This window comes from Ctenopharyngodon idella, chromosome 5 (genome assembly GCF_019924925.1).
Source record: "Ctenopharyngodon idella isolate HZGC_01 chromosome 5, HZGC01, whole genome shotgun sequence".
In the NCBI taxonomy this organism is placed as follows: Eukaryota; Metazoa; Chordata; class Actinopteri; order Cypriniformes; family Xenocyprididae; genus Ctenopharyngodon; species Ctenopharyngodon idella.
The window spans coordinates 14,059,279-14,082,089 of NC_067224.1; the positions used below are offsets into that span (position 1 = coordinate 14,059,279).

Below are 22,811 nucleotides of genomic sequence, written 5' to 3' on the forward strand. Positions count from 1 at the left end.
CAGACAGATAGATGGATAGATGGTTGGTTGGTTGGTTGGATGAACAGATATACTATCATACAGATGGATGGATAGATAGACAGATGGTTGGATGGATGGATAGATGATATACTATCACAGACAGACAGACAGACGGATGGATAGACAGACAAACAGATAGACAGACAGATAGATAGATGGATATACTATCATACAGACAGATGGATGGATACAGACAGATGTATATATTATCATACAGATGGATAGACAGATAGACGGACGGACGGACGGATAGTTGGGTGGATGAGCGGACTTGAAAGTCCTCTCTTTTTAAAGGACCTGCAGAGCATTCCTCAGGTGTGGAGAATGAGGACCCCCTTAGGAACTCTTCACTGTCCTACCAGCTTCTATCTACCGCATTCAGATTGCTCGACAATTTTCTCACGCTTTTGGGCGTTAAAAACTTAACTACAAAACATGTAAAGACATAGAAATGATGTAACGAGCAGATACCAACTGTATGAGTAATGGAGATAAAGCGCTTCGTATAAACCGCCACTGCAAATTCGAAAGTTACGGCGGAACCTGAACGAGCGGGGCTTGTCCCTGCGTCAGAGAGAGTTCCCTTATCGATTGGCTGCTCCTTGTGCAACGAGGAGGCGTATAAAATAGACACTTTTAAGGAATTTCACAGACATTTAGTGGGTTACACGGCGTGGAGGCTGGCTGAAAGATTATCGTGTATAATTTTCGTCAATCTCAAGCGAAGAACATGCAGAGCTGCGCTAAATCCTGGCGTGTTGTCATCAGCAGGTCGATGAACGCTCGCGTGCCGTATAGGAATATCAGCAGCAAAGGGGATGTTTTTAAGAAACTTCAAGGTTTAACCGCAGATGTGTCTGCAAATGTGCGCTGTATGGGCACCTCACAAGTTTTGTGGTCCAGAAAGATTGAAAGAATTCTGCCGAGACACGATGATTTCTCTGAAAGACACATTGGACCGGGTGACAAAGAGAAAAGAGAGATGCTCAATACTCTTGGACTTGAGGTAAGACTAATTTATAAAAACTTAAACAGCATATTTTAACTAATATACTTGATTGCTAGCCTATTTAAGCGCTTTATGTGAGCATTTTACTCGCATCTTAAACTTTCTAATGTGCAACAATTTTGGCGGTTTTTGTTGATAAATAAAAATTCTAAACAAATCAATAGTTTACATTTTGATTTTGATTTCAGTCAGTCACTCAGCTTATAGAAAACACAATTCCCGCATCCATCCGCCTGGGAAGAAGTTTGAAAATGGACGATCCTGTGTGTAAGTTGCTCTTTACTCCTCTCAGCAGCTGCAGACAGAGGAAACACGTGTCGTTTGTTGTTGTGAATTCATCATATATTTGCATTGACTGTCTGTGAGGAAAACCGCGAGGTTACATTTCATTTAAGCGATATTTAAAAACTATGTGTGGCGTCAGATTTTAGGGCAGCGGAATTATTAATTTCTTTAAGCCTTTCTATCAAATATATATTTTTATTTCGAAATATTTCGAATTAGGGTTTTCTAACGGACCAGACTCTAACAAAGGAGTCTATCTGAGCGAGGAATGTAGGTTACACGCTCTTTGTGTGCCAATAGACCTTACTGGAGTGTTTTTCACCGTTAAGTCTTCCTTTGAACATATTTGGAGTTGTTTTTGCGGAGCCCGGCGAGCAGCACCAATCTCCTGACGCCCTCAGCCGATGCCAATAGGATGACAATTAGAGTGTAAAGTTCAGCGTCACACGGCCAGTTTGATCTGGTTAGCAGTAGCATTACATCACGCGTGCACCGCTCAACATATAACTTTGTGTAACAATTGACAATTTAATGGCAATAACGACGACTAGCAGGCAGAACTTTGAGATGTATTGGCAATCATATAGTCTGATAATTATTTCAAATACATATACTATAAAAAGCGACGATTTACACATAAAAACAATATAGTACACCCGGAGTGTAAATAACACGTTTTAATTTCTGTCGACAATACTAATATTAAAATGTAAAATCACAATTTATTTTTATGTTAAGACATTTATGCAGATATAAAAAATTCTCTATTTGAAAAGCAGTATGCTTATGCCAACATAACACCACTCACTAGACTGTTCCCCCCCTACTCAAATCATTATGAATGACAAAATGAGGGTTTTAAAAAGTATACATAATTTATTATAGTTACTATGAGGTTTGACATATGGCAGGAGTCAGTTTTCTCCTCTGCTTGTGTGTGTCTTTAATGAAGCAAGCCATGCTGAAGCTGATGGGGGGGCTATACTGGATTCTGCTGGTTCAGCTGCACAGAGCTTGGTCTGCAAATCCTGCAAATTCACTGCTCAACAAGAATGGACTGCTTTGGCTCTCTAAACTTTCCCATTTGTAGTTTTTATTAATATTTTGTTTATTTATCGTTTTAAAGCAAATTTTTACACTGACAAACACTATAAAACAGCTGCCTGCTTCATTGTCACACAAATATTCATTGTGTAAAACAAAATGAACATCCCGCAGACATGTTAGTGTTGGGGGGTGGGTCAGTAATGTGTATTTCTCTCTAGCTGTTTTTACTACAGCATTATCTTTGCCCTGCTCAGTTGCTGCGTTGCTAAGCTGCAACACAATGCCTCGGGAATTTGCAAGTCTCTGTATGAACCGGCTCCAGTGCCCTCGAACTACAACTATTAAACTTAGCTACCTAGCCACCAGGAAATGTCCCATATGTGCCCTTTATCTACCTTTTTACTACCAAATTTTAAATTGCAAAAACGCTTAGTGCATTTATTAATCAGTGAGATTGTGTGCTCTTGTATTATTTATCAGGACAATGTAGGTCATACCATGTACATACCAGGTGTATTTGCCACTATGTGTGAAGGCAGTTGTTTAGTACTTATAATATGAGTCATGTGAGAAGCTTCCTAAAAATATTGAGGCACAGTCACTTGTAAAATTGAAGCTGATTTCAATTTGATGCAACACAAACCATAAGGGTGTTTTTGTTTATGGAAGGAGCTTAAATCTGAAAGACCTACCCCTGGTTTCACAGACAAGGCTTAAGCCTAGTCCCAGACTAAAATGCATGTTTGAGCTGTCTTAACTGAAAGAAACTTGCACTTACATATCTTAAAGGGTTAGTTCACCCAAATAATGAAATTTCTGTCATTAATTACTCACCCTCATGTCGTTCCATACCCCGTAAGACCTTCGTTCATCTTTGGAACACAATAAAAGATATTTTTGATGAAATCTGAGAGGTTTCTGAAAGTTAGTACAGACATTGTTAAAATAGTCAACGTGACTACAGTGGTTTAACCTTAATGTCACAAAGCGACAAGAATACTAAAAACAAAATTAATGACTTTATTCAACAATTTCTTTATTCAATAACAATGTCTTTACTACCTTTCTGGGCTGTGAAAGGTGCAATGACGTTGCTGCCTATGTGTGGTTCAGAAACCTCTAAGGTGATGATACATGGGGCAACATTTTGAGCAATGTTGCCGTCAATGGGCAACCTGGTGAGACACAGGGCAACTAATTAGGGCAACAGACAGTTGACCGTAACCAATCAGAGAGGAGCAAATCTATTGCCAACCCAATAAATACTTTATTATAATCAGTTGTTAGGCACTTTATTTAAACTTTTTAAATATTTTCTTTCTGATATGATTTGTGATAGGAAAAGGGAGAAGAACGAGTTTGGCAAAAGGCGGATTCGAACCCGCGTCGATTGCGTCAAAAGACATTTTCATGTGCCACACGCCCTACAGCTTACGCCACTACAGATGTTACACAGACTGCATCTTTTTAGTATTTAACTGAAAACATTCAATGGCTAAATTATAGCCTAAGCACATTACATTGGACACCTGTTGGTATTTTAAGCATTAAATTAGGTAAATTCCCTGTTTTGGGTTGACACATGACAACTTACCAGCGTAAAAAGATATAAGTTGACGCTCCTTTTCTTCGCTCCACTGCCGCTGAGAGACCGCCATCTTGTTTGATTTTTTTTTTTTTTTTTTTTTTTTTCTGAAATCTCCAAGCCGGTCATGTAATCGGCTGCTAGCATTCTGACTGGAGGATCTCAAAAAATTGCCCACGACCGATCTAAAGCATCCAGATAGAAATTTGTTGCTCATTCTCAATGGGAAAGTGCCCAAGCAACGTTGCTCAGCAACATTTCTCAAAAAGTTGCCCCGTGTATCATCACCTTTATTGGATTTCATCAAAAAAATCTGTGTTCCAAAGATCTTTACGGGTTTGGAACGACAAGTAATTAATGACGATTTTCATTTTTTGGGTGAACTAAGCCTTTAAGATATGTCAGTGCCATTTGTTTTGAAGATGCACACCAGTAATGTTTTTTTTCTAAGGCATGTTTGTAAAAGCTACTTAAATGTAGTAATTGAACTAAGGCCTAATCCTGGCTTAATCTAAGCCCTGTCTGTGAAACCAGGCCATGATCATCTTTTTTTTTTTTTTTTTTTTCAAATCAATCCAATTCTTTCATGACTATATTGACTACTCATGATAAAAGCAACTGCTACATGCTCAAAGTATGCGAGCACTGTTAAATTAATCTAGGGAGTTTTACACATAGTTTGTTTTGATCAGTAACCTCAGATATCCAAATCGTTCTTATCTTTATACTTAATCACCACAGGTGAGAATGAAATTCTTGACTCACTCCAAAAGATTGCATCGAAGAACAAGTTGTGGAGGTCCTATATTGGAATGGGCTATTATAACTGCTCCGTCCCACAGGTCATACAAAGAAACCTGCTTGAGAATTCGGGATGGTATGTATGTCTTTTTTTTTTTTTTTTTTTTTTCCTCTCTCTCTCTCTCCCTTTCTTTTTGAAGCATTTTTCACCTTCTGGTGGAGCAAAGCCAAAAAGTGGACTAAGGAATCTATTTTGACACACATCAACCCTTTGTTTCACTAATTGGACTTAAAATTTACAGCCACGAGCTAGAACACTTTGTTCATTAGTTTCTCATGGTCCATACAGTTCTAGGCAAAAAGCAAATTGCAATTTGATGATTTTTATTACATAAATGAGTAGCATCAGATAAATCTTGTGACTCAAGCTGAAGGTCTTTGGTTAGCGCTATAGTGAGTTTTGTGTTTTCTATAGGGTTACTCAGTACACACCGTACCAGCCTGAGGTCTCTCAGGGGCGTCTGGAGAGCTTGCTCAATTATCAGACCATGGTCTGTGACATCACGGGGATGGCAGTAGCCAATGCATCATTGCTGGATGAAGGTACTGCCGCTGCAGAGGCCATGCAGCTCTGCAACAGGTTAGTGCACTAACTGCTGAAAACATCTGTGAAGAACATGATGTTGTTTTATCAAGGAGTTTTGCCTATTAGCCAACACTTGAACGAGCACATTCAGTTCTTTGGCGTGCAGGATGGTAAATCCCCGGGGCTGGGAGTGATAATTAACACTCACCTTTTCCTTTTCAAAGGCAAAACAAAAGAAGAACATTCTACATTGACCCACGCTGCCATCCACAGACTATTGCAGTTGTGCAAACCAGAGCCAAGTAAGGAAGTTCACCAATTTATAGAATAAAACCTCTATCTGTCTACTTATCTCTGTCTCTCTCTATTCAATTCAAAATTGCTTTATTGGCATGACTGTAAATAATACAATATTGCCAAAGCTTGAAATATAAGTACATAAAATAAAAATAATAGAAGAAAATAATATTATAACATAACTTACACTTAAATAAGTGTAACAAATTAGAACGTGTGTGAACATTTGACACCACAGTCTCTGCCGTCTCTCAGGCTGTGGCACATCCACACATATCTCGCAGCCAGTGCTGCTTTCTGTCCCTCTTTAATTGTTCTACTTCAGTCATGGCTGTAAAATTCATTTTGACTTTGAATTTATGTAGAGCTCTCTTATTGATCTGAATCATCTCTTCTGTCCTACAGTGAGCACACACCCTTTGCTCTCTGGGTAACCAGCTTCAGCTTCCTGTGTCTGTCTGTCTCAATAGCTAGTCTGTGCTCACTATTCCTTTGACACTAGTCTCTCTATCTCTTTCTTTATGTCTCTCTATCTATCTCTCATCAGTCTCTCCATCGATCTATCTCGACTAATTAAATGTTTGTATCCTTTAGTTACATTGGTGTGAAGACCGTTCTCAAGCTTCCTCATGAGATGGACTTCAGTGGGAAGGATGTTAGCGGTGTGCTTTTCCAGTATCCAGACACTGAGGGCAGGGTGGAAGATTTTACTGCACTTGTTGATCAGGCCCACAAGGGTGGTGTATGTACCTCTCACCTCTCTGTCATTTATAAAATTCACATTTGCATTTTAGGTTTTACATGAATCATTAACGTCAGAATCATTTACTCACCATTCCAAACCTGTTTGAGTACTTTCTCCTGTGGAAAACTAAAGGAAAAGAATTTGAAGAACACACTGTTCTTTTCTTACTACTAAATAAGTAAGCTGTCAATTACTGATGTCTGGCCTAGTGTGACCCCGTCTTCATGGCAAGTTTGAATATGTTATAGTGAGATTTGAATGTTTTCTCAAAATATCTCCATCTGTGTTCTATGTAAAAAAAGAAAGTCATTCATGTTTGGAATGACATGGTGGTGACTTATCCTTTTAAGTGGTCCTCTGTTCCCACTACAGAATCTATTTTTTTGTATACAGATGCATTATATCATATGATTAATACAGCAGTGCTGGGTAGTTACTGATTACATATTATCTGGATCACGTAATCAGATTCCAAAAATTAAGTGCTTGTAATTAGATTATATTACATTTCAAAGTACTCGTAATCAGACTAGTTACTTTTTTATTGATTACATATCATTCACACAATGGTACTATATCATTTATAATTGATTGATTCTCCTTGATTCTTTTTCATGTTTTACATTTTCCTTTCTAAAAAAAGCATATTGTTTATATACATTCACAAAGTCTTCTAGTTTTGTGAAATTGCACACACAAACCAGCCACTAGTCAGGTTGCAGTAATAAGGAAAATTGAGAGGCCACAAAACATTTGATGCCTGGATTTAAAGAAATCATTTCACTTTTGAGGAGTATTTTAGCAAATGCATATCAAATCAACTCCTGACAAACACATTCATTATTATTATTTGAATTATCACTCAGTAAGTCATTTAAACCTGTATTTGGGATGCTTTTTTTCTTTAAAACATTAATATATTTTTTATTATTTTAAAATGATTTTAATTAAAAATTTTTATGGTTTATTTAATTAATAGCTTTTCATTAAACTCACAAAACCCCTGCAGTTCTCTTACGCACCCAAGTTTGGGAAATCCTGTCGTAATGTAATATTTAATGCACTTCATGTTGTTGATAACAAAGATTGGAATATATTTACTTTTTCTTTGTATTTTTATATCGATATGGTACAAGATAATCCTATTCAATGTGATAAACGAGTTAGGTCAAAAGTAATCTAAAATTAATCAAAAAAAGTAGTCAGATTATATTACCTATAATGTGTAATGTAATGGATTACATTACTAACTACAATTTTTGTCAAGTAATTTGAAATTAGTAACGGATTACATTTTGTAAGTAATCTACCCAGCATGGTTCATACATGATTAAAGCACCAGATTGTGATCCTGTTCCATTGTTGTTGTTTTTTTTTTTTCCCCCCAAAGGCACTAGCTTGCTGTGCCACAGACTTGCTAGCTCTCTGCGTGTTGCGTCCTCCTGGTGAGTTTGGAGTTGACATCGCTTTGGGCAACTCTCAGCGCTTTGGAGTTCCTCTCTGCTATGGTGGGCCTCATGCTGCGTTCTTTGCAGTAAAAGAAAATCTGGTCAGGATGATGCCAGGAAGGATGGTTGGGGTGACCAGGTGAGTCTGTCCTTTTTATAGTCTCAAGGCTTTAATGTAGTTTGCCTCATCAATGTTGGTATAAACTGTCAAATGTTTACTGTTACAGAGATGCAGCTGGTAAAGAGGTTTATCGTCTGGCTCTCCAGACCAGAGAGCAGCACATCCGCAGAGACAAAGCCACCAGCAACATCTGCACTGCTCAGGTATAGCTTAACTCAAGGGTGTCCAAACTCAGTCCTGGCTCCAGCTTGCCTCAACCTGGAAGTTTGGGTGAACTTGCCTCAACACCTGACTGGTTTCTAGTATGCCTAATTAGACCTTGATTAGCTGGTTCAAGTGTGTTTAGTTGGAGTTGGAGCTAAACTCTGCTGGACAGTGGCCCACCAGGAGCAGGATCGGACACCCCTGGCTTAACTAATCTGAAAATACAATATATACGTGTGTGTGTGTGTGTGTGTGTGTGTGTGTGTGTGTACTTGTATAACTATCTTTGTGAGGACCGATTTGAGTTTTAGACCATCGGAGTGAGGACATTTTGGCCTGTCCTTACTTTCTGAGACCCCTTTAAAGGCCTGTTTGAGGCCTGTTTGAGAACCAACACTTGGTTTTAGGGATAAGGTTAAACGCACAGCATAACCAGTGAGGTTCATTCTTGTGTGTTATGCGGCATGTTTGAGCTTCCACAAGAGGTTTGCTCTTGTGCGTCATTGAGGTTCGGTTGAGCTTCTGTTTATGTTCACTGATCAATGTTTATATGTGAGTAAAAGACTAAATTAAATCTGTTCATCATAAAAAGCAATTGAGTCTCTTCAGAAAATTTGGACTAATCCACTCAATTCGTATGGATAAGTTTTCTGTTCTCTTTGTTTTTGAAGCCTCAAAGTTTCTATTGGGTAGCTGTCTAATATGGAGGGAGAGAAAGCTGTCAGATTTCATCCAAAAGATCTTCATTTGCGTTCCAAAGATAAACGAAAGACTTAGGGTTTTGGAACGACATGAGGGTGAATAATTGAGACAATTTTCATTTTTGGGGGAACTAACCCTTTAAGGGTAGGTTTAGGGTTAGGGTTTGAGTTGGGCACCTAGTTGTGATGGGTAGGGTTAGGGTAAGGTAAGGGTCCTCACAAAGACAGCTGTATAAGAATGTGTGTGTATAATTTGTGAAGTTGTGCATCTGCACTAAATTTTAATGTCTTTAAACTCAGGCTCTTCTTGCAAACATGGCTGCCATGTATGCGTTGTATCATGGTCCTCAAGGATTGAGGCACATTGCAGAGAGAACCCACAATGCAACGTTGATTCTCGCTGAGGGCAAGTCGTTTGACTCTCTTGTTTATTCTTTTTATAAGAATTTTATAGGGATTTTTATGATACTGATTGCTTCTTATTGTTATAATAGGGCTGAAAAGAGCTGGGCACAAACTCCAACATGAGAACTTTTTTGACACACTGAAGATCAACTGCGGTGTGGCTGGCAAGGACATCTTAGAAAAAGCTACACAGCGGGAAATCAACCTACGGTTGTACGGTGATGGAGTGGTGAGTTAGATGCATTTTATTTTATTATATTTTATTTTATTATTCATTTGTTAATGTTTTCAATTTATTGATGTGGTTTTAGCTCGGAGTGTCTCTGGATGAAACTGTCACTGAGAGAGACTTGGACGATCTGCTCTGGATCTTCGGGTGTGAATCATCAGCTGTAAGTTCTTGCCTGATTCAGAAAGATTTTAAATGTTGCTAAAAATCTCTGAAAGTCGAAAAGTCTTCGTTCTCTTATGAGATATCATCTTTTTGACCTTTATCAGGAACTTATTGCTGAGAAAATGAGTGAGCGAACAAAAGGATTGCTGGCAAGCCCTTTCAAGAGAACCAGCAAGTTTCTCACCCATCCAGTGTTTAACAGGTTTGTTTCAATGCTAGCTATTGTTTTTAACAAATCTGTTAGTGAATGAAACTTGCTACAACTGTGTGGATATGCTTTTTTTTCTGTATAATAATTACTTGTACTGTTTTCAATTTCAGTTATCACTCAGAGACCAATATTGTACGTTACATGAAGCGCCTGGAAAATAAGGATATTTCTCTCGTACATAGTATGATTCCATTGGTAAGTAAAAAAATCAGAGTATCACAGAGTTTACTTTGGGGTTTACCCCATGTGATGATTTTTCATAAAAACATCACAGTAACACAAACTCTGCTTTTGAATCCAGGGCTCATGCACAATGAAGCTGAACAGTTCCTCGGAGCTCATGGTGAGTCAGTATTGCTCTGCTGTTTTAGAATTAGAATGAATTTGCTCTCTTGCCCTTTTTTTTTTTTTTTTTTTTTCTTGTTCTTTTCTCTGACATCGCCTCACTTTAACCAATCAGGGCTGCATTTCCCAAAAGCATTGTGAGCTAAGTTGATCGTACAGACCATTTGTTCCAATGGTTTCAATCTACTTAGGATTTCGATGCTTTTTAGAAATGCAGCCCTGATCTTTTCATTGTTTCACTGTAATCTTTTCACAACAGCCAATCACCTGGAGAGAATTTGCAAACATCCACCCCTTCGTGCCATTGGAGCAGGCTGAAGGTTATCAGCAGCTCTTCAGGCAGCTAGAGAGAGACCTTTGTGAGATTACAGGATATGATAAGATCTCCTTTCAACCAAACAGGCAAGTGTCTTACCTGAAATTGCTGCTACAATATCAAGCAGATGATTCATTCTAATCGTAAACAACAGTGGTCTTGTAGTTGACAAATCTAGTGTCAACATGACTCTGTTTCATTCAGGTTTCTTGGGCTGATAAGTATGGGGGTGTGTACCCATCTATACGTTCTGCTTGGTTGACACTTTAACAGGATCATTAGTATACTGTACTCTTGGCCAAGAGCAATCTTTGAACTCTGTTATGCTGAGGCAGAACGGTTACATGATGCTATTGATTTTTTTTTTTTTTTGTTCTGTAGCGGCGCGCAGGGGGAATACGCGGGCTTGGCTGCAATCAAAGCCTATCTGAATTCCAAAGGAGAATCTCATAGAACAGTGAGTATCATCCTGCAGTGAAATGCCCCTATCATTTAACTTTAATTGTCATGCTCGACCTCAGAGCAAACATACTTAAAAACATACTTGACATTTGAGGTATCAGGTTGACCCTTCATGAATTTTACTAATCTTTTGAGAACTAATTATAAGCAAAATTTCAATCTGATAACATGCTTCAAACATTCTCCATAAAAAAATTAATTAAAAAAAAGTTCAAAGTAAGTTAATTCATTCAAAATATTATATAATCTCTTAAACAATTTTTTATTTTTTATTTTTTTTTTGTACACACGTTGGGGTTTTTTGTTTTATAGGGACTTTTCATAGACATAATGATTTTTATACTGTACAAACTGTATATGCTATCCCTTAACCCTTTACCCATCACAGAAAAATGCAGAAAGTTTTACATAAAAAAAAAAAAAAAAAAAAAAAAAAAAGTGTCACTTTGTATGATTTATAAGTGGTTTTAAGTCAAAGATTTCTGTATCTTTGACTGGGGACATTACTTGTGCGTTTATTTGGGTACCTAAATTGGGACATTGTATAGTTATAAATACTATAATCTAACCCTAACAGAAAACTTGCATTTGTACAATTTAAAAAAAAAAATAATTTTATACTGCTTTTACAAATGATGTCCACAAAAGGAGGTTTTGGGAGATTTTGTGTGTATGTGTATACACACACAGAAGAAACGTTTGTTTAATTTTATTATTTTAAAAGACTCCCAAAAATGTTAAAGTGCTCAAATATGTTATCTATCAGTGATCTCACTCCTGACAAAAATAGATTTTTGAAAGCGAACGATTCATGAGTGATGCAAAAAAAAAAAAAAATGTGATTTTACTGTTAAATTCTCCACAGTGTAAAGTGGAAAATCTTCAAAGGTTTTTTGAACCTGAGAGGAAAAATTGCTGAAAAAGTGGCAAATTGCTAGTTGGGACTGGAAAGAAGATCCGTGATAAGAACGTTTAGTCAAGTCATTGCAGTGTTTTGTAATCTGGCCTTTGTTTTTTATCATCTCCCTAATAAGCAGATCTTAGATAGTGGATGCAGCTCTTAAATAAGCCAAGGTTCAAACTGCCATGGTTGAGTAAATAGCTATAGAAAACAACCACCCGTTACAGGATTCTACTTCAGTGCAAGATTCCATATTTGGTGATTTTTAAGACTTGCAGTCCTTGGACAATGAGTTTGTCTATGGTGACCTGCTGCAAATTGCATAATGTTAAATGTTTGGGCCACTGTGTCCTTAGTTCAGAAAGTCTGCCATACAGTCTGTCATGGCATGTTGACATTTAATGGTTAAGTGGATGGCGCTTGATTAAAATTTAATACACCCACATTAGAATTCTTTTATTTTACTCACCCTCATGTCAATCTAAATGTCTGTGGAACATAAAAAGATACATAACGAAAGTAGACCTTGCCTACCTGGCTCCATGAATATTCCATATGGCTTCATGCAAGCAACACACCGAAATTTTTGACGAAAGTAATTTGCATAATATGTATAAGCTCAAATAAAACTTTTTAAATCTTGACATCTTTCTTGATGTTGCAAGAAAGTGTATAAATAAAAGTGCAAAAATAGGTTCTGTGTGTCTTTAAACAACCAAGTTTCTTTGGTTAGAAAAATAAAAGATTTTTGTTTGCTTGCTTATTTGTTTTGTCCATTTAATCTAGCATATTAAATATGTTATGGATTTGTTCAGGTCTGTCTGATTCCCAAATCAGCTCATGGAACAAACCCTGCCAGCGCACAGATGGCGGGCATGAAGGTTCAGGTGGTGGAAGTGGATAAAGATGGCAACATTGATGTGTCTCACCTTAAAGCCATGGTATGTACAATGATTTAAAGTGTTTCGTTTTACATCACTTGTCAACAGGAAGCCTTTATCTTCTGTTAGAGAGCTATTTGCACTGATACACTTGTCTATGATAACATAATATCACATAAGTGTTAAAGGTGTAAAGTTGTGTAATTTCTGACCCACTAGCAGCACCAAACAAAATTGCGAGATGACGAGATTTGAATCGGTTTCCTGAAAGCACCGCTTGTCTGCCATTGATTAAGCAAACAAATAGTCCCAACTTTAAACTCGCACATTGTTGCTGTGTCATGATGCTCAAACAGAGCAATGTTTTGAAAGCTCTGTGTATACAGGTGCATCTCAATAAATTAGAATATCATGTAAAAGTTTTTTTTTTTTTTTTCTGTAATTTAATTCAAAAAGTAAAACTAAATATATTCTAGATTTATTGGACAAAGTAAAATATTTCCAGACTTTTTTGTTTTCATTTTGATGATTACAGCTTGCTGCTCATCAAAATCAAAAAATCAGTATCTCAAATTATTAGAATATTTAATTTCAAGTTCTATTAAATTACCATTCTCAGGGTATAAATACTGGGTTTAGGTCACTAATCCCAACAGCAGTCATGGGGAAGTCTACTGACTTGAAAGTTGTCCAGAAGACAATCATCAAGACCCTCTACAATGAGGGTAAGCCACAGAGGGTCATTGCTGAAAGAGCTGGCTGTTCAGAGTGCTGTGCCAAAGCATATTCATGGAAAATTGACTGGAAGGAAAAAGTGTGGTAGGAAAAGGTGTACAAGTGAAAGGAATGACCGCAGGCTTGAGAAGATTGTCAGGCGAAGCTGATTTAAGAACTTAGGAGAGCTTCAAAAGGAGTGGACTGAAGCTGGAGTCAGTGCATCAAGAGCCACCGCACACAGACGTCTTCAGGAAATGGGCTACAACTGTCACGTTCCACGTACCAAGCTACTTCTGAACCAAAGACAACGTCAGAAGCGTCTTACCTGGGCTAAGGAGAAAAAGAACTGGACTGTCACTCAGTGGTCCAAAGTACTCTTTTCAGATGAGAGCAAGTTTTGTATTTCATTTGGAAACCAAGGTCCTAGAGTCTGGAGGAAGAGTGGAGAAGCTCATAGCCCAAGTTGCTTGAAGTCGTGTGAAGTTTCCACAGTCCGTGATGATTTGGGCTGCCATGTCATCTGCTGGTGTTGGTCCACTGTGTTTTCTGAAGTCCACAGTCAACGCAGCCATCTACCAGGAAATTTTAGAGCACTTCATGCTTCCTTCTGCTGACAAGCTTTATGGAGATGCTGATTTCATTTTCCAGCAGGATTTGGCACCTGCCCACACTGCCAAAGGTACCAAAAGTTGGTTAAATGATCATGGTTTTGGTGTGCTTGACTGGCCAGCAAACTCACTAGACCTGAACCCCATAGAGAATCTATGGGGTATTGTCAAGAGGAAGATGAGAGACACCAGACCCAACAATGCAGATGAGCTGAAGGCCACTGTCAAAGAAACCTGGGCTTCCATACCACCTCAGCAGTGCCACAGGCTGATTGCCTCCATGCCACGCTGAATTAAAGCAAAAGGAGCCCCTACCAAGTATTGAGTACATATACAGTAAATGAACATACTTTCCAGAAGGCCAACAATTCACTAAAAATGTTTTTTTTTTATTGATCTTATGAAGTATTCTAATTTTTTTGAGATGGTGAATTGGTGGGTTTTTGTTAAATGTGAGCCAAAATCATCACAATTAAAAGAACCAAAGACTTAAATTACTTCAGTCTGTGTGCATTGAATTTATTTAATACACAAGTTCCACATGTTGAGTTGAATTACTGAAATAAATGAACTTTTCCACGACATTCTAATTTATTGAGTTGCACCTGTATACTTTTTGGAGGGAATCAACCTAAGAATGGCTTGGTTGTGTCTGGGATAGGGAGAGAGTTTGGCAGTGCCTTTAAAGATGCACTTTAACCACGTTTTACTTGGTTTTTGTCAGGTGGACAAACATAAGGCCAACTTGGCTGCCATAATGATCACCTATCCCTCCACCAATGGTGTGTTTGAGGAGAACGTCCGTGAAGTGTGTGAGCTCATTCATCAGAACGGTGGACAGGTGTACCTGGATGGTGCCAACATGAACGCACAGGTAAGAAAAATAAGAAGGAAAGAACAGTAGTGCTTCACAGCACTGTAGTAATCATTAACAATAGTTATTAAATGTTAACATGAACTAATAAATGCTGTAAAAGCATTGTTCATTATTAATCTTGGTCAATGTTAACGTCTTCATTTTTTACATTAACAGTTGTATATGCATTATTAGAAAACGGCACCATATTTCTGAATTAATATTAATAAATGCTGTGCAAGTTTTAGAAGCTTGTGTTACAGAAAGAGCTGTATTCACAGTGTTATAATGGCTAAGGCCATGTTCACACCTGGAATTAAGATGCATGATGGGGAGACATTCCTGTTTACACCTGGTGTTTTAATTCATCTTTCATCCACTTTCAACCACTTCTGTACTGACTTCTTCAAAGAGAGGGTCTGTGAATGTATGGGCTTTTTCAGATCTTTCGATCTAATGGACAAAAGTTTACGCAGTTCACATATGAACACAACCGGAGACGATGGAAAAACATACGGAAAGCAGCAGCTTTCGTTTCTGCTCTAACAGCAGCAAGACCGGCTGAACGCATTGAGTACATGTTAGAAATCAGGAATGATGAGAGAACATTGTGCTTGGTATGTTTTTCGTTTACGAACCAAATCTGGGTCTTCAGCCAACAAAATTAAAATCCCATCTGGCTATCGCATTTCCCATAATGTTTACGCATTACGTCAGTAGGTGGTCTTTTGTCGTTTTAACGCGTTCAGCCGCATGAGTGTTTACACTATGAAAGCAATCCGGTCGAATGTGTTTTCGACTACCTCTGGAAGTGGTCGAATATGGACAAGCTCAAAACTTTTTAGACTCCATTTACACCTGTATTTAGCATTGTCCTACTTGTGATCCAGTCGACCAAAATGCATCTTAATACCAGGTGTATAGTACCAGGTGGTATTTTACAGGCGTAAAGTTTTACATTAAATGTGCATTTATTTATTTATTTTTTTTTTTTGAATGAATCTTTCATGTTCTTGTTTCTTTTTGATTCAGGTTGGATTATGTCGACCAGGAGACTATGGTTCAGATGTTTCTCACTTGAATCTCCACAAAACCTTCTGCATTCCTCATGGTGGTGGCGGCCCTGGGATGGGACCAATCGGAGTGTAAGTGCTTTGATGTGAACAGACCTTCTCTATGGTATCTGTACCAGAAATATTGATCTGTTGACTCCAGTTAACCTAATTGATTTTGCCTACAGGAAACAGCATCTTGCCCCCTTCCTGCCCAGTCATCCAGTGGTGAACATTCAGTTCACTAATGCAGGAAGTTCTTTGGGCACCATCAGCGCTGCTCCCTGGGGCTCCAGCGCTATCCTGCCCATCTCATGGGCTTACATTAAGGTCAACTCTCCCTCTGCATTTCCCGAATTAACTTTTGAATAATAGGGATGTACTGATATTAACAGTGACTGTAACAGACTAATTATTTTAATTAAGTAGGGCTGACAGTACATTTCTATACTATTTATTTGCCTAATTAATAAAGTAATTCACATGTAGGATTTAAAATTTGGGCATCACAACGTTAAAGATTACATTGTTAATAAAGTCATTTTTAAATGTAAAAATAGAGGAAACAATATCAAGCTAATACAAATAAATTAAAAAAAAAAAAAAAAAAAATAATAATAATAATAATAATAATAATAATTAATAATAATAATATTGGCTGATATGGTACCAATATATCATGCATCCCTAATTTATTAATCTATTTTTTTTTTTCTTTCCATTCAACAGATGATGGGTTCAAAGGGTCTTGGTCACGCTACAGAGGTGGCCATCCTTAATGCCAATTACATGGCTAAAAGACTGGAAAACCACTACAAAATTCTTTTCAAGGGCTCTAAAGGTTTGCGTTATTGAATGTAATGTTTTGTTTTGTTTTTTTTTATCCTAAAAATGAACTGAAATACCTCAAACATTTCTGATTATTTTGCAGGATTTGTCGCTCATGAATTTATTTTGGACGTGCGGCCTTTTAAAAAGTCAGCAAACATTGAGGCAGTTGATGTAGCAAAAAGACTGCAAGATTATGGTAAAAAGAAAAAACGACATTTAAAGCGGGTAATTTCATGGATGACAATTTACTGATTTTCTGCAACCTTTTCTGACAGGTTTTCATGCACCGACCATGTCATGGCCTGTGGCTGGAACTCTAATGATCGAACCCACAGAGTCCGAGGATAAGGCCGAGCTTGACCGCTTCTGTGACTCGCTGCTGGCCATCCGACAGGAAATCGCAGACATAGAAGAGGGCCGGATGGACTCAAGGGTCAATCCTCTTAAGGTGAACGTCAACTTAATGGAACATTCCTTGTCAGCAGCGTCTGTGGAGCTTTACAGTAATGCACTTGAGTTTGTGGAGTGCAGAACTATTTGTATTCCTTTTGCCAACTCAAATTAGACACATTTATGTACAGAAGAATTACTAGAAGCCCTTCTAATTTCTGTTTTTAAATCCTGCATATTGCCTTGCCCCATATAGCTTTAATTTTGTCTTGCATGTGTCTTCCAAAGATGGCTCCTCACTCATTGGCCAGTATTACCTCGAGCACATGGGACAGACCTTATTCCAGAGAGTATGCTGCTTTCCCCATGGTGCGTAACTTAAATCAATGTAAAATGCAGACTCCTTGCTCAAAACAAATGCATTCTTATTAATTCAGTTTTAAAATATATCTTGTTATTACAGCCTTTTGTGAGACCTGAGACCAAATTCTGGCCCACAATCTCAAGAATCGATGACATTTACGGTGACCAACACCTTGTCTGCACCTGTCCACCAATGGATGCCTACGAGTCTCCATATGAAGAAAGAGCTTCCTCGTGACCTCATTACGCAATGACACGCTTCTTCATCCAAATGAACCATTCCCATCAAATATGATCATACATTCTTCCCTGTGATTTCTTTTCTTCGGTACGTTCACGGTGCCTCAGATTTCCTTTTGCATACAATGCATAAATAGCTGGCCTCTTCTCCTGTTACTCTACTAAAACAATCCAAATCTGATTCAGATACTGTAATCAACCTGTATAGGGGTTCATTTTTGTTGTTGTTGTTTTTATATTTTTATTCACTGTATAAAAATATTTGGGTGTTTTTTTTGGTCTGTATCTAGGCATAACTTACTGGCACTGTTATCAATGTTAACATTAATTTTATAGATGTAATGTAAGTTTTCTAATTATTTAAGAAATAGAGCCTGTTTGTAGCAATTTAATAAATATTTTAAAAGGAACACTGGTTTACATGATATGCCTCGTAAATCAATGGTATTATTACAAGTCACACAACCAGCAGATGCTCTAATTTGAAATGGAGTTAAGCTGTGTTTCATACTGATCAGCATTTCTCTTTTTCCATAAATTTCCAGTCACTATTCCTAAGAATAAAAGCAGTCCGACGTTTCGGTTTGAAGCAAATTTTTTCCAGCAGTCCTCAGGTCTGTCGATGTCCACAGCGTAAATCTGTAGAACACACAAACTTTTTATTTGAGAGATTTCATCAGCAAATATTGATATGCAGGTAATTTGATAAATTAATCTAGCATATCATGCAATCAATTAGATTTTTTTTAAAATCCCAAATATTTTTCGTTACATTACTGCTCCACTACAGTGAATACTGTTATGAAGAAAAAGAACAAAAATCACGTAAATTTTTGAAATGGCTCATTATGGGATGCTATATATATTTTTATTATTATATACATTTATATAAATTAAGGTTTGCGCAACTAATAATTTTACTAGTGAACAAATAGCCGGGTAAAAAACAATTTAAACCTTCATTTTGACCATTTTCCAAGATAAAATCAAAGCAGAAACCATTTTATAATGGGTTATTTAAATAATCAAATTGGATTTTAAATAGGATATTATTCTACTATTATTAAATTAAATTTTTATTTATTAATATTATTCCAAGCATATCCTCTTGTTTATAGCTGACAATCATGTGACTGACCAAGTGAGCAGCACATTCCTGTGGGTCGGTATGATCAAAGAACTTGCTCCTCCACCATGAACAAACTGCCATCCGAATTCATGAATTTTATCACTGAGGTGCCATGCAAATCTATTTTTACAGGCATCCACAATAGGGCTAAAGGCTTAATTTTTTGGAACCCCAGGCAGGCCACTGTTATCAAGTACAGTTTGTCTTACTCACCTGATGTGCGAGATGAATAGCCACTGCAGACACTGCACAATAGTAGGGCAAAGTCTGGTCAGCATTAACTCCTGCTAGAACCAGCCCTGACAACATCGCCCCTGTAAAGCCACTCAGCCACAGTTTGGTGTTCTCCTGGAATCTCAGTGCTGTAGACTTTACGCCCACTTTTAAATCATCATCTTTGTCCTACTCATGAGGAGGAGGTGAATCAGAAAAAATGTACACTGCGCACATATTTATGTTAGGGTGTGATTACTAATTGGATACTGTACCTGATGGGCATAGATTGTGTCATAAATCAATGTCCACATGACACCAGACACATAGAGAGGTAAACACACAGACCAGTCACATGATCCCTTCACAGCAGACCAACCCAGAAGAGCACCCCAGTTAAAAGTTAGACCTACAGGGGGGACAAATCATGCACAGAATGTTCAGTCTAAGTACTTTTACATTTAGCAGTAATATGGAAGGGAGGGGTTGAGAAAGATTACACACCTAAAACAAACTGTGGCCAGTATGTGATTCTCTTCATGAGAGGGTATGTGACCACCAGTGACAAAGAAGCAGCTCCAAGAGCTATGCTAGAGAGAGATGGGAAGTCACATTTTATCAGAAATTAAAGTTGACATGAAAGGGAAATTATAATCATCTTTTCTTCCTATTGTGACGTATCTGAAAGAAAGTGCTTCTCCAACAAGAAAAAATTGTAAGAATTTGATTTTGTCCATAGGGAATGGATTGGATCGTTGTTGTTTGCTAATAGAGTGCAACAGTCGTGTTCCAGAAGTAAATACTCAATTTTTCAAACATTTTCTCAATTGGGAAATTGAGTTTTAACAATAACTTAAAGACAGACCTACTGTAAGCTACAAGGTTGTTAATCAGTGGTATTTGGTTCTGTTGAAGTCATCACCCTGCATTATTTCAACTTTTTTTTTAAAAAAATGATTTTAAATAAAATGTTTTAACCAAGTTTAACAGTGAAATTTGGGGTGTAAAAAATAAAATAAAATAAAAAAACTACATTACCCATAGTGCTGTACAAAACTTCCACCAATCAGAGAGTCAAAACAAGCAAACCATGCCAAGAGCATTTAGCTCTGCCCACGAAGCGCTGCAAATTACGTAAATGGCCTCCCAAAATACTTAAATATGCATATTTTGCAATAAAAAATATTGTTGATACATTTATATTATATAATCAATATTTTAAATGCATAGTTTTATATTTCTCCATTGTTTTTAACCCGATTATGCTGTTCGCAATGCTTCATGGGATTGTAGCTCTTTCCCTTACAAAAGCTGTAAGTACACAGTCATGTATCTTTGTATTTTTGTCTGATTTTCAAATACTTTTTTGCTTCAAATCAAAGTTTGTAATGTTATGACTCACCTTGTAGCTAGTTGGCTTGGTTCATGGCTTATAATGCTTTAACAAAGACTTTTTTAAATCCCCATGAGAGAAATGAATGGGAAAAAATTACTTCCGAAAACCAACGCCACTGAAAATGGGGGCGGGTACTGTTGCACTATTGCTACGATCTCAGGTTATTGTCCCACCCTCGCGCCATTAAACACATCATCGGAGAAGAGATATCATTGCGAGGGGGAACGGAAGTGAATGTTTTTGATTAAAGATTATGAGGGCACATTAATTTAAAAAAACAAATGTGCACAGATATATCATTATTAATAAATATTGCAATGTTCTATAAAAATAAGAACTGTCATGGTGACTATAAAGATATAGTATTACAAGTTATCAGTCCCAATTGTTGGCAAAATACATAAATAACTATTGTGAAAAAAAAAAAAAAATCTGTAAAATATGAATTACCTGTAGTAATTGAGGCAGAGCAGGACTCCCAGTGCTAAACTCAGCTGGCCTCCGAGGAAAACCAGAGCCTGAAACCGTGTGACCTCCCCTGATGCAATGGGCCGAGTGGCTGTCCTTGACACCTACCAGAAATTTGACAGACCCCAACATCAGATTCCAACAGCTGCCAAGATCAAATCCAGATTTGACATTTTGATGCCTCAATGGTTTTTATGTCCATGCAATGAAAAGTCAATTAACCAACATTCTTCAAAATATCTTCTTTAATGTACTACAGAAGAAAGTCATACAGGTTTGGTATGTTTTCCATTGGAGTTTGATTTCCAATCAGATTAATTCTCATTATCTGACACAGTTTATGGAGAATGTTACACCAAAGGCACAATTGCTTTGGCATGCTGACACAGGTAAGATAAGGAGAGGTTAGCCTCAGTCTTGACCAGCAGATGGCAATGCTGAAATTTACACCACCAGCGGAATGGAAATCCACTACATCTAATGTTCTCAGATAATGAGCGAAAACAAAAGATGACTTTTTGGGACTGAGAAGAGAACATTATGAGGGAAAAAAATGTCACAATAAGGAAGAAAAGACTATTGCAACTTCATGTCGACTTTGAAATCATGTACTCATACCTTCCTGTCAAAGTCTTTATCCCACATGTCATTGATAGTGCATCCAGCTCCTCTCATAAGCAAAGCTCCGACACCAAACAGCGCAAGCATGCGCAGATCAGGAAGGCATCCTGGGTCTGCCGCCAGCCCAATACTCCACGTACAAGGCAGATACAGCAGCCACGTTCCTACAAGAACACACAATTCATATTTTAACAAAACACAAAAGAGCTTGTAACGTCCTGGATTTCATTGAGCATCCTGGATCATTACACATTGTGTCTTCTATGCAGCTGGGAGGCATTTGACATGAGCTCACCTATGGGTTTGTCCAGTCTCATTAATCTGAGGTACGGCTGAACGGACGCTGGGGCTGCGTTGACAATCCCAGCAGGTGTGAGGCTAAAAAACCTTGTGCCATAGTTGTGACCTGCCAGTGAAGGAGACCATATTCTCTGTTTGTGATCATCGCTTTTGTTAAAGTAGGATCCAGGCTGACAGAAGGCTGTGATGATGTTTTCATGCTGTCTTCTGAGACTTGAAAAACGGGCAGCACAGATCTGTGGTAGATTCCTCTTCACTGCATGTGGCTTAAGCAGTGTCAGTAGTCTGGTGCACATCATTTTGTCTGTTGAGCTGTCATGACCGACTTTTAGTAAGAGATGTCACGACTGCAAAGTAGCGAGGCACTTCATTGTCTACTTGCATTCATGTGTAAATGAGGGACCTCTTCAGGAACAATAAACCTGACAATACAAACAGCAGAGAACACAATACACCGTATTCAGTACAGATTACTGACGAGTCATGAAAATGCCAAGTTGAGTGAATAAGGCTTTTTCTTGTAAATCAACTTAATATAATTTTACATTTTTAAATAATGCACATCTTCTGTTACACTGCACACTTACTATTACCATTGAAATGTCCCGCTGATTGATCAACCAAAGGTGTTACAAACAGCAGCAAGCATCGCTAATATGTCATGTCCGGGAAGAAAATTACAGATCAGTAATGTCAATGATGTGTTCCTATTAAAACGTTTAAATCATTAATTTCTATTTGACATATTGAACTTACAGCACTCTGTGACAGCTGAACAATTTTGAAATCCTTTACTTTGTGTGCGCCGATGTCGTGTTCCTCCTGAAACATTTGTTTTCTGTATGGTTCCGCCTGTTTGGTGATTTTATTTAGTGTACTTTTTGTCTTTTATGTTATTCAGTATTTGCAAGCAACAATTTAA

The 22,811-nt window shown here is 37.7% G+C and overlaps 2 protein-coding genes across 4 annotated transcripts; one reads left to right on the forward strand and one right to left on the reverse strand.

Moving 5' to 3' along the window:
* The first annotated feature begins 639 nt into the window (after positions 1-639).
* Positions 640-18,172, forward strand: gldc (glycine dehydrogenase (decarboxylating)). The gene is made up of 25 exons (XM_051894368.1): positions 640-1,027; positions 1,219-1,297; positions 4,689-4,824; positions 5,164-5,328; positions 5,499-5,576; positions 6,166-6,313; positions 7,707-7,903; positions 7,992-8,088; positions 9,091-9,196; positions 9,285-9,424; positions 9,507-9,587; positions 9,694-9,791; positions 9,911-9,995; positions 10,102-10,143; positions 10,405-10,547; positions 10,843-10,918; positions 12,640-12,765; positions 14,755-14,904; positions 15,919-16,031; positions 16,127-16,268; positions 16,668-16,779; positions 16,870-16,965; positions 17,045-17,217; positions 17,448-17,528; positions 17,623-18,172. Exons 1-25 carry the CDS (start codon positions 752-754, stop codon positions 17,758-17,760), a joined length of 3,078 nt encoding a protein of 1,025 aa, XP_051750328.1. The 5' UTR covers positions 640-751; the 3' UTR covers positions 17,761-18,172.
* Positions 18,136-22,716, reverse strand: coq2 (coenzyme Q2 4-hydroxybenzoate polyprenyltransferase). 3 transcript variants are annotated; one of them, XM_051894370.1, is made up of 9 exons: positions 22,646-22,716; positions 22,483-22,540; positions 21,885-22,311; positions 21,587-21,753; positions 20,951-21,072; positions 19,609-19,694; positions 19,380-19,513; positions 19,105-19,293; positions 18,136-18,401 (listed from the first exon to the last, which is right to left on the reverse strand). In XM_051894370.1, the coding sequence occupies exons 3-9, from the start codon at positions 22,186-22,188 to the stop codon at positions 18,240-18,242; spliced, it is 1,164 nt and encodes a 387-aa protein (XP_051750330.1). In that variant the 5' UTR covers positions 22,189-22,311; positions 22,483-22,540; positions 22,646-22,716; the 3' UTR covers positions 18,136-18,239. The 3 variants fall into 3 exon arrangements, with proteins under 3 accessions (XP_051750330.1, XP_051750331.1, XP_051750332.1); XM_051894371.1 differs by having other exon boundaries at positions 22,477-22,540; positions 22,646-22,696; XM_051894372.1 differs by lacking the exon at positions 22,483-22,540 and having other exon boundaries at positions 22,646-22,704.
* Positions 22,717-22,811: the final 95 nt, after the last annotated feature.